The sequence below is a fragment of the Rattus norvegicus genome, chromosome 1 (assembly GCF_021556685.1).
Source record: "Rattus norvegicus strain SHRSP/BbbUtx chromosome 1, alternate assembly SHRSP_T2T, whole genome shotgun sequence".
In the NCBI taxonomy this organism is placed as follows: Eukaryota; Metazoa; Chordata; class Mammalia; order Rodentia; family Muridae; genus Rattus; species Rattus norvegicus.
In genome coordinates this window covers 239,965,024-239,981,341 of record NC_141534.1, presented here as the reverse complement: position 1 = coordinate 239,981,341, position 16,318 = coordinate 239,965,024, and the positions used below count along the sequence as shown (strand labels likewise).

The 16,318-nt window shown below is 43.1% G+C and overlaps 1 protein-coding gene across 4 annotated transcripts in view; it reads right to left on the bottom strand.

The window, feature by feature from the left end:
• The window catches only part of Pdcd1lg2 (programmed cell death 1 ligand 2), a 70,217-nt gene that overhangs the window by 15,485 nt on the left and 38,414 nt on the right, over positions 1-16,318 (bottom strand). For 3 of the 4 annotated variants that reach the window (NM_001107582.4, NM_001438032.1, NM_001438033.1), the window contains 2 exon segments: positions 9,744-10,013; positions 6,256-6,391 (listed from right to left, as the gene is read on the bottom strand). In NM_001107582.4, coding sequence (NP_001101052.2) covers positions 6,256-6,391; positions 9,744-10,013 — 406 coding nt within the window. 4 annotated transcript variants of the gene reach the window in all.

The window sequence follows — 16,318 nt, the reverse complement described above, 5'->3', positions numbered from 1 at the left end:
ATAATGGCCAGGTGGGTTGGCTAAGTGGAATCAAGAACTGCCTAGATGAATCATGGCAAATTATTTAATGGGATGATTGGCTGGGAAATAGACACAATGGCACAGAGCATAGATATCTGCCCGTCTCTTGTGCTGATTAAGGCTTATTGTAAATATAAAGCTATGAGTGTCCTTTAACCAGGAACTCAATGGTCAAAGGTGGGGTAGAAACCGTAGATTGAGATTAAATATTTTCTACAATACTGTAAGATCCAGCTGTAGGGCATTTTCTTAATCACTGGACACAAGGAAAACCCCAGCCCATTATAGGTGGTGCCACCCCTGGACTAATGGTCCTGGGTTCTATAAGAAAGCAGGCTGAGCAAGTCATGTAGTACAAGCCAATAAGCAGCATCCTCCATGGCCTCTGCATCAGCTCCTGCCTCCAGGTCCCTGCCCTGCGTGGGTTCCTGTCCTGGCTTTCCTTTGGTGAAGAATAGCAGTGTGGAAGTGTAAACCAAATAAACCCTTTCCTTTCCAACTTGGTGTTTTGTTGCAGCAACTGAAACCCTAACTAAAACAGTCTGTAAACTTAAAGAGGTAGGGGTGTGATGTCCTATTTGTGGCTGAGCTCTCTGCAGACACTTACTGTCTTTTTTATAAAAAAGAAAAAGAAGCCAGGGATATGTTTAGTGGGGCAAGGTATGGTGTGGGAGAAGAGGCTGCCTCTATGGGCCTATGCTGAGGCATCCCTTCCCCCTGAGGTACCGGCTGTATGATGGACATTTTATAGAAATAGAGTTTATTTAGGGCATGGGGAGGAGGGTTGAGGGGGTAGTAGAGAGAGAGAGGGAGAGAGAGAGAGAGAGAGAGAGAGAGAGAGAGAGAGAGAGAAGAATAGAGGCTGACCATGAGCACACGGAGAGAGGAATGGGGAGAGAAGAGAGAGAGGGTGAAGAGGGTAAGAGAGCAAGAGAGTGAGGAGGGGGCAAGCAGCCCCTTTTGTACTGGCTGTTGCCAGGTAACTGTGGGGAAGAGCCTAGAAGAAATGCTAACACACTGCATAAAGAAACTTCATGATGAGGTCTGGGAGCTGCGCTAATCTATGAATATAGAGATAGAAATTTAGAGCGCAGATTGATACTATTGTCCCTTTAGCAAAATCATCGTAGTAGGCTCACCACCCGAATCTATGAGCTCTCCAATCACAGATTCTTGGCCACAGATATAATACCAACCAGGCAGCTCCCCCTATGGAGTGGGCCTTAAATTCAATCACAAATATGATTGATTACACCCGTGACATTATTGCCACTACTCTACCCATGGGTAGATATTGCCGTGTCAAGCATTACTGTAGCTCACAGAGTTCTCAGCTGGTTAAGGTGATGATGGCTCACCCCAACTCTAGCAGCTTGCATTGCACCTGTGGCACCATGAAAGATGGCCAGAAGGGAAGACGCTTCCTGGTTGGTGTCAACTTAATATTTCTGTGTCTGGCATCTATCATAATAAGGACTTACCATCAAGTTCTGGGGGGGGGGCAACCAAGAGCAGTGGCAATGACTTGCACTGTTTTGGGAGTCTCCAGGACACCCCTGACAAACTGGAGGGGAGTCAACCCACACTTTTACTTGGCTTTTTGTTTTTTCCTGTGGCTTCTGGGAGGAGCGTTATCCCCTGTGTAGAGTAACTCTAGTTAAGCTTTTAAATATGAATGTATAGATTCTACTAATATAGATTAGATGGAAAATATATATACTTATAAAATAGTAGGTTCCCATATGACTTTTTGAACAGCCTTTTTTTGACTGATACGTTATACCCGCCTGTCCTGGAATAGCTCTGTAATGCCTCCATTTTCAGTGGCAGTCTCCCTACTGCCAGAGGTCAGGGTTACTATTCTCCACCAGCCTTAGATGGCCAGGTAACAACTCTTTAGCTTTTGGTTTGTACACACACACACACACACACACACACACACACAACCTGGTTCTTGCCCAGAATATAGGAAACTTGGTCCTTAAAATTTAAGAACTTGTTCCAACCTTTTTCCACTTTCAATTTCTTTTTTTCTTTTTTCTTTTTTTCGGAGCTGGGGACCGAACCCAGGGCCTTGCGCTTGCTAGGCAAGTGCTCTACCGCTGAGCTAAATCCCCAACCCCTTCAATTTCCTTTTTATCCAAGAAATTTTTATGCAATTTTGAGTGTGTGTGTGTGTGTGTGTGTGTGTGTGTGTGTGTGAGATAGGGTGTGTTTGTGTGTGTGACAGTGTGTGTGTGAGTGTGTATATATGTGTGTGTATGACAGGGTGTGTGTGAGTGTGTGTGTGACTGTGGGAAAAGATATGTGTGTGTGTGTGTGTAACAGAGTGTGTGTGTGTGTGTGACAGGATATGTGTGGCAGGGTGTGTGTAACAGGGTATATGACAGTGTGTGTGTGACTGTATGTGGGAGAGGGTGTGTCAGTGTGTGTGACAGGGTGTGTGTGTGTGTGTGTCAGTGTGTGTGACTGTATGTGGGGTAAGATGTGTGTCTGTGACAGTGTGTGTGTATGTGTGACAGTGTGTGTGTGTTTGTATGTGTGTGTGTGTGTGTATGTGACAGTGCATGTCTGTAATAGTGCATGTGTGTGACAGAGTGTATGTGTGTGTGTGACTGTATGTGGGGAAGGATGTATGTGTGAGAGTTTGTGATAGCTACAGAAATTAAGCATTTACTGGTACTAAATAATAAACTTATTTAAAAGCAATTTTTGTGCATGTATAATTTTACCATTTGTTAAAGATAAAAGAAAAATTTTATACTAGTGATTTAGTTATATTTAAAATTATTAATTTCATGGTGAACAGTGGAGAACACCATTCACATAAATATACAGCACAAATTAGCAGTATATTTAGGGGGCATTTAGGAAACTGTTGGAAATCCTGTCCTAATTAGCAAGCTGAAATTCATTGATGGCTTTTTAATGAAACTCAAGCTAGCAATTAAAACAGCTTTAAAAAATAAGATTTCTAATGCAATTAAATGTAACATATGAATTTGATGTGTGCTGGGAAAAGTGGTAGAAAAATATTGCGTTTTCGTTTCGATGTATGGTGACTCACATCTTTAATCCCAGCACTTATGAGGCAGAGGTAGGCTGATCTCCGTGAGATCCAGGCTGGCCAGGTTTACATAGCAAGTGTGTGTGTGTGTGTGTGTGTGTGTGTGTGTGTGTGTGTGTGTGTGACAGCTAGAGCTATGTAATGAGACCCTGTCTTGAAAAAATATTTTTTGTAATTAAAGCATTATATTTAAATGAGCTAATAAGACTTTGTATGCACAATATCGTAACACACAATAGTCTCAACTTGGACCCAAGGTGTTTCTGCAGCATCCCTGGAGTTGAGCTGTGTAAGAGCATGGGCGGGGCAAAGTGACTGTGCTGTGTTCAGAGCCATGTTTTAATGAAATCATTTCATAGCATGGGTAAGAACTGGCATAAACACCTTGGATTTGTTGTACATGTATGTTGGAATTAATTATTGGTCATTGCATGTTTAGATGCCAGGTGCCAAGTTTTTTTTTTTAAATCCCCATTCATTTAAGCCGTCCATAATTTAATAAGTTCTACAGATCTAGACTCTGTGGCAGGTGACTGTGGGACTGATTTGGCTTCATGATTGGCCTAGCATATGAATGAGAGAACTCATTTAATTCTTTGGGTTATGACTTCCTCTTCCCTTCTATGGATACTATTCAGATTGCTAGTTTTAATTAAGCTGTTTTGTCATAAAAAGGGTCACAAATTTAAGAGTCCAACTATCTGTGCTCTGTGACTTTGGGAGATCACATGGACTCTCTGAACCTCAATTCCTTTGTGGGCAAAATAAAGGCGCTGTTCTCTGTGTTGGACAAAGCTCATAATTTAGAGAGGAGTTCAGGGGAGGATTTATCGGTGTTGTGTAATAGGATTTCCTGCAGTGGTGCTGGGTGTCTGCAGTGTCCAATATTGTAGCCTCTAGCAACAGTGTGTGAATGCTTTAAATATGGCTACTAAGCCCTAACTCAAGTAGCCAAAGTGGGTCTGTCATGCTCACCTACAGATAGTAGACTCAATGCCTACAATTTTAATGAGCATTGCAGAAACCCATAACAGATCAAAACCCAAGAGTAAGAACTGCCTTAGATGGGATATCTATTTCACTCCCTCTGTCACTCAGGGAACATCATGGAAGAGGGGGAGGAAGGAATATGAGAGGCAGAGGGTGGGGGGAGGATCAACAGAAAGACTGACATAGCCAGTATACTCAAGAAGCCAGCATAGCTTGGGTATTTGCTCAAATACGCATGAGATTGGTCCTGCCAACATTTCATTATGGATGAGAGGAATTCACAACGCCCACTTCTGAGGGACTGTTGGAAGTTAATGGTTACTGTGGAAAGGGGTGTCATTTTCTTCAGTGGTGTAACTACTGGTCAGTTGACCTTTAGTAAGTAGCCTACACTCATGCTGTAGCACACAATTTTGGCTAAGCTCAGTGAACTCTACCCACACGAAGAAGAAACGAAAGTAGAGAGGGGACTTGCTGGAAAGAAAATGTTAGTAGGAAAGGAAGGGGAGTAAGAGTGGAGAAAGGGGGATAGAATGTCTAAAGTTCCTGTCTATACATTCATATACATGCATGTATGCAATTGTCAAGGACAAAAACGTACAATTTTATTGAGCATTAACACGTGTACGTGTGTGTGTGTGTGTGTGTGTGTGTGTGTGTGTGTGTGTGTGGTGAGATAGCACTTTAGATATTGAAGATATATCTATTGATGAGAGAAACATAGTTTCCACATGTGTGAGCCTAGATGATAAACAGAACTTATCATGTTTGAAGGGGAATTTGCCAAGTTCTCTGGAACACATTGTATCACTCTGGATCCTTCAACTGTTGAATGGCTCTTTGAAAGGAATAGTTAATAAGACATTTTTATGGACTGGCAGTGGCTGCCCTCCCAGTACTCAGCATGTATCATAAGTTGTGATTCTTGGATAAGTAAATCTGTCCAGGAGACAAGGAGGCTTCTAGAAAGAAAGGGATGGAGGCGTCTCTATCTTTTTTTTTTTTTTTTTTTTCCGGAGCTGAGGACCAAACCCAGGGCCTTGCGCTTGTTAGGCAAGCGCTCTACCACTGAGCTAAGTCCCCAACCCCGAGACGTCTCTACCTTTACTACAGTCTCAGGACAACAATGACCCCAAGAATTGTAGAAGAGAGAAGTTAAGGCTCCTGACTCAGGTTCCTCATGAGGGTCTAATGTAGAAGGGGTGAATAGTGCAGCTGTTGAGAAGGCAGGAAGCCCCTCCTTCCTCGTCAGCCATGAAGGTTTAACGTGCGCTGCCTGGAGACCTTTGCACAGGGGCTGTTGATACCTGGACAGCACAGAGATTCTACCTGGCAGGACTAGAGACTTCTACACCCCAGCGGTAGTGGATTAGTTATGGCATCCTCACATGCTACTTGCCACTCGTCCCAGTGCAAGGCACATATGACTGAAGAGGCAGCTAGAACTTCCTATAGGCCACAGTTGTCCCCTTACCTACTAGGTCTTCAGCATCAGCTCCCTGGGGGGGCTAGAAGAGGGCCTTAGATCCCCTGGAGCTGGAGTTACAGGTGATTGCAGGCGGCCTGATGTGAATGCTGGGAATTGAACTCAAATCCTCTGTAAGACAGCTCTCTTAACTACGGAGCCATTTCCCCAGCCTAATCATGGTGGCTTTCCATACACATATTCACTTCAATCACTGTATCGCCTCTTCCCTGGGTGGGTACCCTGTCCTTGTATTTTTTTTTTAAGTCTAGAATCTATATATCAAAAGAAATATAATCTCTGTCTGTACCATCCAAGTCGGGCTTAAAATGATGACCTCTAGCTTCATTCTTTCCCCTAAAAATGACAGCATTTCATTTTTCCTTAAGGCTAAATGGTGCTCTGTTAGGAACACACACCACATTTTTTTTTTAAACCGCTCATGCATTGATGGGAACCTGGCTGATTCCATAGCTTGCCTACTGTGAAGCCTGGAGGGCAAGCCAAATCCCTTCAGCCCAGGAGCGAACATCCCCTTAAACCAATCCAAACCAAACCAAACCAAACCAAACCAAACACCCAACCCAAAACTTCAGTGTGAGTTCAGCTCACTGAAGACTGGACCATGTTCTTCTTGGGATAGAGAGTCCCTTCTAGGCTTGAAGCACTTCACCTTAGACTGGCAGGCTCACACGGCTTGTAAGTCACTCACCTTTTTCTAGAATACAGCTTTCCCCAGAGCCTCTTTCTCTGGGCTATCACTGTGGCTAGGAAGATGAGAGCGACAGTGCAGGCCGGGATGAAAGCATGAAGTGACCGTGTTCTGGGGACTTTGGGTTCCATCCAACCTGATGAATGAGAGAACCAGAATCTCATCACAGGGTGGCTCCATCACAGGGTGGCTTCCTGAGTGGTTTCTACCACCTGGCAATGAGGTTACGCCTTCGCTACACATCTCTTTCACGTAGAGGCTCTTTTCCTTTCACCTCCACCCCGTGAAGCAGCCTCTCCTTTGATCTCCATTTTCACCCACGAAAGAAGAAACGTCGAGAAATGTCCCCAAAGTTAGACAGCCGGTGATTCAGCTGCGATGCGGTCTGCACCTTTTGCTGTTTATTGTCCCATCCACCCACCTATTCGTCATCTTTCTTTCTTCTTTTTCCTCCCTCCCACGCCTTCTCTGTCTCTATCTCTACCTCCATCTTCCTTTGTCTTCACCACCTGGCTTTTCTCATTCAAGTGGAAAGGTCCCTCAGCTGAAAAATGTATTTTCTCCCTCACACTGATGAGAATGAGAGAGCTTAGACTCTGAATAGGTAGTTATTTAATTTTAAAGACCAGCGAGATCCTTCGGAAAAGGCAGAACATCCCAGGCAGGGGTGACACATTAAATCCAGCCATTCGGGTCTTGGTATGAATGACTACAAGTGACCCCTTATCTTGTCTGACCTAACCAAGGTGCTTCTGCTGACACATCCATTTAGTGAAGGGGTAGTGAGCAGAGTAATTTAGAGGCTGGGGAACAGCTTCGCAGAGCACTGGTGCCTTCAGGTTGTCCAGATGGAGAGAAGAGAGGGCTAGCAGGGTGTTCAAAACCAGCCGACCTCCAAGTCCACCACCAGTTTTCACTTGTTTGAGTCTGGTGATACCCAATCAAATGGCTACCCTAAGGGGCACTGAAAACAACTTGGAGTCTACATAGCGATTCTTTCTATTCCTGTGGCTGTGAAGGTAGATGGCATTACACCATGGATTCACTACATCCAGGTCAAGAAAGCAGAAGCCACAGATGCTACTGCCAAATGGACTGTCTCCTGGACTATGACCCATTAAAATTAAGGTTTCATTGGGCCCCAGGTAACAAAGGAGTTTCCATTGTAAAAATTAGGGTTGTGAAACTGAGGCTTCCTGAAATTCTACTTTCAAAAAGATTCTGGCCTTTGGGAAACAGGAAAAACCTGGGGAATCAGACTCTATGCCACAGGAAGGGCCCCTGGGGATACAGATAATCATTCCCAGCCAGAGGTTGGCCAGGATTTCTGGTTATGTTTAGATAACCCAGCCCCTGTACTACATAGGGATAGGAACTAACCAGAATGTTAGTCTACTGACTGACAAAACTCATTGTGACTAGAAATAATACAAATTAATATTAGAGGACTTACAAGGACCTAAAACTTGCCTAATAGCCAAACCTTTTACATAAGCAGTTCTCTTATTCTGATGCCTGCTATTCTGCCTTATGGGCTAATTCATCTGGATAGCAGGAATATCACTAAACCTCTGACTATTTGACTAAATATGTCTCTCCTGATGGCTTCAAAACTAATTAGACAGGTTGGCCAGGACCCAGAGTATTAAAAATTTCCATTTCTGAATTAAAACAATAGTTAGATTCCCCTGCAGAAACTATCCTACAAAATTGGAGAGGCTTAGACTTCTCAGGAAAAAAAGACTATGCCTGGCCTTGGGAAGAGCTATGCTAATTGATCAGGTATAGCTAGAGAAAGTCTTGCTATGATTGGAGAAAACATCAGAGAGAGAGAGAGAGAGAGAGAGAGAGAGAGAGAGAGAGAGAGAGAGAGAGAGAGAGAGAGAGAATACCTTAAGTCAGATAATTGTTACCACTCTCTGTTCTCTTGGTTTCCTTAGCTACCTATCTGCTATTAGCACTGGACTTGTGATTCTTCTGATTGTATCATCCATGGGGCCTTATACATTGAACTAAAACAGGATGAGCCTATGATTTAGCTCATTCTCTAAGACCAGTGGGAATTGTAACAGCCCCCCAGACCTTAGTACAACTGATTCCATAAAGGAAGTGCCATTCAGGCCATAAAACTCAGCACATAGACAGCCCCACCTTCCAGAATGAAAACAAAGACCAGATCTGCCAAAGGCCACAGTTCTAGGAAAGTCTCTAAATGCACTAACCTTGCTCTTTTGGCTTCTGTAGTTCTGCTTCTGCTTCTGGTAACTGTTCTTGTTGACTGAAGTATGTCAACCCAGAATATTGTTTTTGAGCTTAAAAACTCATCATGAGAAAGGCTTGGGGCTACACTGTGATCCTGACACCCGGTGTAGTGGACAGCTGACTAATAAAGACTTTCTTTTGGCTTAAACCCATGCAGATCAATCTTCTTTGTGGATTCCCCACAACATTTGGATCAAGTCGAGGGACTACAAGGTGAGGAAGGGACACACACACACACACACACACACACACACACACACACACACCCCAGCCAAAGGGAGACACCAGTAGGACACTGGGGTACCTAAAGTGTTGTGGTGGTATGTAATTCACATACTTCTCTTCTTGAAGCTAATCAGGTGCAGCACTTCAAGAAGTGCTGTCTCACAGCTGTCTTCTCCTGGTAGCCTTTCCAACAGTGTAACTCTTCCTCAGCAGTAGAGATCTCTGTCCCATTCTACCTTTGTAGTACTTCTATATTCTATCTCGACTTCATGAAGAATCTTTTATAACAACACGTATCTGGATGGCTCATATGAGCACACCATCTGCTTCTTGTAGAAGAATTTTAATCCCACAACATGGCTGCTTTGGCAAGCGATCACATCCAAAAACCTGCTAGGTCTATTTGATCTGGCTGGAATTACATGCCTTTAATCTCTATAGCTGGAATACAGACATATCCTTAGTAATACACCTTTAATACCAAACCATGAAGATTCAGTTAGTTTGTAGAAGAAAGCAGCCATGTCTAATCAAGTGGCAGACAAAGTGACAAATCAAAGACTTGACAGAATGAATCAGAGATAGGATATGTCCAGCTCTCATGAGAACAGACAGGAAAGAGAGGTGGATTAAGAAAGAAAGAGAGAGGGGGGTTAGTTTTACTGGGACAGTTTTACAGAGATAGGTTTCAGGTGAAAACAGAATGAGCCAAAGAATGAGAAGGAACCAGGAGATTAAAACGTATTGCCAGTTAGTTTGAGGCCAAGCCAGCAATTTAGTCAGAAGCCGAGAGAACTCAGATTGAATCAGTCAGCTTGGAGAGGAATTTTGATCCAGAAGAGCTGATTTGAACCAGTCAGTCAGAGTTCAAAAAGAACTAGAAAGGGTGAGCTTATTGTAAGCTTCCAAATGACAATAATCTCTTGTGAATAAAAGTTACATTTAGGGTTTTCCCACCTGAACTCTAACTGACAGAGCTAGGAAATGGAGACCACACTTACTCAGAGGGTCAATGATGGCTGAAGTAAGCTCCTTCATGTGAGCATTCCAGAACATGCAGCTGAAGTTTCTGTTAGGCTGAGGCTTCAGGCGCAGAACACTGGTGACCTGGTAGAGGCCTTCAGGGGTCCTGATGTGGCTGGTGTTGGCAGGAACACTGACATTTTGCCAGGACACTTCTGCTAGGGGGTAACCTCTAGCCTGGCAGATGAGCTGCACCTCCCCTGTCCCTGGAACCTCTAGGATCCCAGTGTCTATCCTCACGTAAGAAGCTGAACAACAGAAGAAAAGGAAGTGTTGTTTGGATTCCTGTACAACTCTACCCAATGCAAGAAGAAACACAATGGTCACTAATGATCTTAGGTGATATATTTTTCTAAACTCAAAAATATTTTCTTTTTTTTTTTTTTTGGTTCTTTTTTTCGGAGCTGGGGACCGAACCCAGGGCCTTGCGCTTCCTAGGTAAGCGCTCTACCACTGAGCTAAATCCCCAGCCCTCAAAAATATTTTCTATGTCCCTGGTTCATTAGTTTGTATAGATTGAATAGTTTTTATTTGTACAATACAACAAAGACGCTCTGTTCGTATCCCTACTTTTTGTTGGGATTGACTGAAAACAGGTAGGTCGAGAGTGGTGCCCAAAGTCAGAAGAATAAAGACCGAAAGACCCAATGTTCAAAAATTAGGGAGACTGCAAGCTTATATCTAGCACTGTGCTAGAATCCCATGTTCTGTGGCCTCTTGTATTCTAAACCATCTCATAATTAAAGGGTGGAGAGAGCTGAGGAAATGGATACACGGATAGCACCAGATTACCCCAACAGATCACTTTTCAGACATCATCAGTAGAGAGTTTACTTAAAAGTTCCTCCTTTCCCTCCATTATCTTTGTGATTAGGAGGAGGAGGAGAATAAGGACCTATGTAAGAGCTGTAAATAAGAGCTGGGTGTTTTTCTTACTTCTCAGTGCAGACATGTTCTGTGTGGTACACTCCGAATGAACGATTCATGTGTGATTTCTTACTATATAGAACACGGAAATGTAAAACTAAAAGGAGATATTAGGCATGAAGACTATCTAACAATCTTAGGCCACACCTAAAAATGAACAAATATCAACACACATGTCTATAGCTAGAAGTGTTGACAGTAAACTATGGGGTTTTGTTGATGGAAGGGGGAGCAAGTCCTGGCTTTCATTAAGTGGGAAATATTTCCTTAAATATTTAGCACAGTCATTGAAGTAAAGGCAATTTCGAAGTAAAAAGCACAGTTGTTGAGATGGTTAATCTTGTCAATTTGATTGGATGAGAAGCTCTTGGAATATATGGGTGTGTCTGTGAGGGCTTTTCCAGAGGGTATTATCGAGTGGGTGGGAAGTCTGACTTGAACATAGGCAGCACCATTCCACAGGCTGGGAATCCAAACAAACCAAAGAGAAGACAAGCCATGATGGGAGTTCTGTTTTGCTGTACCCTCCTGACCATGATGGACCGAAACCTCTGAAACTGTGAGCTAAAATAAATCCTCTCTCCCTTGAGTTGTTTATGTCAGGTGCAGTGTCACAGTGGTGAAAAGCAATTGTAACAGGTGTGATAAGACAGTTTCTTAAACTGCTGAGATATACGTGAACATAACACTCTTTGGGGAAACTATTTCATATTGAAGTAATAGCAACTACATATTTTTTAGATATTGCTTATAAGACAGGCTCTCTCAATGTAGCCCAGGCTAGCCTTGGCCTCATTATGTATTTCAGGATGAACTTAAATTTGCTGCCCTCTGCATCCTAAGTGCTGGGATTATAGGCCTGCATCACCATACCCAGGTGGATAACAGGTATACTAAAAAAAATCTTAAATACATAAGATTTACTGAATCTTAACTGTAAGCTTTGTAGCAAGTCCTTTTTACCTAATGTAGAAAGTAAGGGGGAAGAAATGCTCAGACCATTTCCCATGTGTTTTTCCCCTCTGTCTTCCCTCTGTTCTGTCTCCATGTAATAAATTATTAATTTGACTAGTAATATCCAGAGACAAAGAGAATAAGGGCTTCCCCAGAGATTAATTCCATTACCAGGGATTAATCCCAGGGTGCTGTACAAGTTAGGCAAATACTCCTCTGCTGTGCTATATCCTCAGCCATAAAAAAAGATGTTCTTACCTTTTATGAATAGATTTAGGGTCTGTGATGGTTAGCTTTAATTGTCAACTTGATCCAACTTAGAATCACCTGGGAGAAGCACCTTGATGATGGATTGTCCACATTAAGTTGGTCGGTGGGCATCTCTATGGGCTATTGTCTTAATTAAGTTGAAATGGGAAGACCCGGCCCACTATGGGCGGTGCAGTTTCCTAGGCAGGTGATCCTGAACTACATAAAAGTAGAGAACTCAAGCAAGCAAGTGCGCGTGCATTCATTTCTCTCTGCTCTTGACTCTGGATGTGATTTGTGCCGTCATTTCCCCTCAAAAAGGATAGAAGGTGGAACCAGAAGCCAAATAACCCCTCCAACAATAAGTTGCATTTCCTCAAGGTATTTTTATCACAGCCACAGAAATAAAACTAGGACAGGGCCTGAACTGAAAACCTGTGCTTCTAGAGTAAGAGGAGAGAGCAGGGAAGAAGAGGGTCTCTGTTTTTATTCATGCTCTCCAATGTAAGTCATCCAGAGATGCCTCAAACAGGGAGAGGAGGGGGAAATCATGTGGCCATACCACTTTTCACCTGACATATGATGCCCACTTCCCATAAGGCTGTGCATTCTCGTACGTTGCTCACGTTCACTTTGAGAAGAACAGGGGTCTGGCCCTAGCCTGGTAACCCGACCATTATCTTATTTAAAGTATTCAAGGACTCTATGAGGTTGGTAAAATCTAGATTCTTAGCTTGTAAACATGGAAACAGTAGAATCCTAGAGATGGTGGAAAGATATGAACTTCTGCATTTTATCATAACACTTTGTACTGGAAACACCACAATGGGCCAAGAAACAACACAAGCAGGAAGATTGTGCTCTCCTGATGAACCTAGTAATTCCCAGAATTCACAGAGGCTCGGGCCCTGACACAGTCCATTTAATGATTTGATTTAGTCTTCCCAATCTCTTGGAACCAAGTCTTGGGCTATCTCTGGCAACCAAACAGTATCTGAAGCAAAATTTTCAAATACCCACTTTACCTCTAGATTAGCCACACTTATTTTCTCTTGGTTCAGCATCTTCTTAGAAATATTTCATTATATCATACTGTATCTTATGTTTACTTTTGTGATTTGGGGGGTGGTAAATGAGGAAAATAAACATAGATTTTTGGAGTAGTGTGCTGTAGGGGAGATCCAGCCAATTCCTATGGGAGGGTTTCACATAAGAAACTGACCTTGGCTGAGAAAAGAGGTGACTCAGAAGGGGGAGGACCAGGAGTCAGGTGCTTGGCTGAGACTTTGCCTTGTGGGGTATAAATGAATAGACACACCAGAAAGGGACAGATTTTTAGCTAAACAAACCATCATGATTCCAGGAAGAGATGGAAACCGTCATCCTACACAGTTACCATATCAGAAATGCCTTCACAGCCTTTTTCTTTTCTTTTCATTTGGGAAGTAGTTGGAGAGGCATTATCCCCAACAATGCATAATGAGGAAGTTGGACTGGGGTAATATTCTTGAGAAAAGATGAGCACATTTTAGAGTTTCAGAGGTGGAAGTAGTTTTAAAAGTTCAAAATATCTCTGAAGGTCTGTTAGAATTCTGCACGGAAGCCATCTGGCCTTGGGGATTTTTTTTTTTTTTTTTTTTGGTTGGGAGGTTTTTAATGACTTCTTCTGTTTTCTTAGGGAATATGGGACCGTTTAAATAGTTAACCTGCTCTTGATTTAACTTTGGTACATGGTATCTGTCTAGAAAATCATCCATTTCATCTAGATTTTCCAGTTTTGCTGAGTATAGACTTTCGTAGTAGGATGTGACGGTTTTTTAATCTCCGTAGTTTCTGTTATTATGTTTCTCTTTTCATTTCTCATTTTGTTAATTTGGATGCTGTCTCTGGGCCCTTTAGTTAATTGGCTAGGGATTTATCTATCTTGTTGATTCTCTCAAAGAACCAGTTTTGGTTTTGTTGATTCTTTGTATAGTTCTCTTTGTTTCTATTTGGTTGATTTGGGCCATGAGTTCGACTACTCCCTGTAGTCTACTCCTCTTGGATGAGTTGGCTTCTTTTTTGTAGGGAGCCGTATTGGATTTGGGGCTGGCCACTTTGTGACTGTATGGCTCAAAGTGGCTATGTGACTCTGGGCTGTATGGCCACAGATACTCACATCTAAGATGACTGCCATAAAGTCTTGAGATTGTTGGACAAAAGCCTCTCCCATGAATTTACGGCACAGGAAGATAACAATCATGGAATGCTTCAGCCCGAGCAAATACCAGATGTCTCCTGAGCAAACACGAGGTGTCTCCACCGCATGACCTCTTCACCTCCTGCTATCAGAGTACCCTCGTCCCTCCTTCCTTTGTGTTTCACAAAGGTCACTCCCCCTACCTGAAAGCCTTAAAAGCTGTAACGCTCACCCCAATAGACGAGACCTTGACAACAGAACCTTGCTTGGTCTCCTTTTCTCCTCCCGCCCCTTGACACTCAGGTAGAGCCTCTTCGGGACCCTGAATAACTGAACCCGCTGGATGGGTCAAGTGGCGCCCTTGTGGGCCATATCAGGGCTCACTCGAATCTGCCCAGTCCTTTAACCAAAGGAAATGATCTAGCCGACAAAGTCAGTAGGCTGGCCATGATTGCTTCTCTTAGTGACTCCTTACAAGAAGCACAGATGGCACATTCACTCCATCACCTTAATGCTCAAACATTGCAGCTTAAGTACAAAATTACTAGAGAACAAGCCAGACAAATTGTCAAAAATTGTAAGAACTGCCTGACCCTACTTCCTGAGCCACACATTGGGGTTAATCCCAGGGGCCTTGTTCCGGGAAAAATATGGCAAATGGATGTCACCCATGTCCCATCTTTTGGAAAATTAAAATTTGTCCATGTTACCATTGATACCTTTAGTGGGTTTATATGTGCCTCTGCACACACAGGAGGGGCCACAAAAGATGTTATTGCTCATATGCTCTACACATTTTCGGTTATGGGACAGCCCAAAATGCTAAAAACAGATACTGGGCCCAGCTATGTTAGTCACAAATTTAAACAATTTTGCTCCCAATTTCAAATAAAACATATTACAGGCATACCTTATAACCCTCAGGGACAAGGAATTGTGGAATGAGACTATCAAACCCTTAAATACACCGTTAAAACTTACTGCCCAAGAAACTCTTTATTCTCTTAAAGGCAGCCCAAAATTCTTATTATCCCATGCCCTTTTTGTTTTAAATTTATTAACCTTGGATAATCAAGGGCATTCAGCCGCCGATCGCTTATGGTACCCCTCAACCAAGATGGATCATGCTCACGTTCTTTGGAAGGACCCCCTAACTGGACAGTGGCAGGGTCCTGACCCTGTGATAGTCTGGGGAAAAGGGTCTGCCTGTATTTATAATTCTAAAGAAGGGGGAGCCAGATGGCTCCCTGAAAGATTAATGAAGCTTTACAATAAATTCCAAACAAATTCCAAGATTGATAAAGCCTTATAACAAATTCCAGAGTGGCGCCTGAACAGGGACCCGGAAGCACGGCCAACTACAGGATGACGGAGACAGGAGATCCGCGGAGAGATTGAGGACTCTTCAGACTGCATCGCTGGAGAGGGAGATAAGACCGGTCGAATAATTGTCGTCCCATTGTCATAGGAAAGGTATTGTCTAAGGAAGCTTGTTTCATAGGAGAGATCAAGCATTCACTCAGGGAGAGAGGAATAAGAGTTAAGAAAAAGGATCTGATAAAATTCTTCCGTAGATGAAAAATGTCCTTGGTTAATTTTAAGCGGCCCCGATATTCACCCCCTTACTTGGAATAAGGTTGGTCAGGATATTAATAAGCTCTTGAAAGCCGATGACCCAGTGTCCGCAGCTTTTTTCTGCTACTGGGATATCATTAGAGACATTATAATAGATGCTGAGAAAGGAGGCAAGAGTGCCCGCCCCTTAACGCTTAGGACTGGACAACGCATTGCACAAGCTTTACCACTTCCCTTCATGGGACAGTTCCCTCTCACCGAGCTCGTTCCCTTAACCATAAATGTGGGTTCGAGAGCAATTTCTATTGTACCAGTTGGGGCTGTGAGACCACGGGGGAGGCATACTGGAAACCCTCTTCTTCCTGGGATTTTATGACTGTAAAAAAGTAATGGAACCTACACCAAAGATGATTCATCCTGTCAGGCTCGTGCAATCCCATTGTTATCAGTTTCACTGAGCAGGGTAAAAAAAAAAAAAAAATGAGTGGGCAGGCTCGAGAGCCCTAACTTGGGGTCTCCGCCAATACAAAGACAATTGGGATGCTGGCCTCACATTCAGCATAAAATTATTGAAGGAACCACCCACCTCAGTGCGCATGTCCATAGGACCAAACCCTGTTCTTCATAATTTTGTTCCCTCTCTGCCTAAAAGGGGCTCAGAGCCCAAAA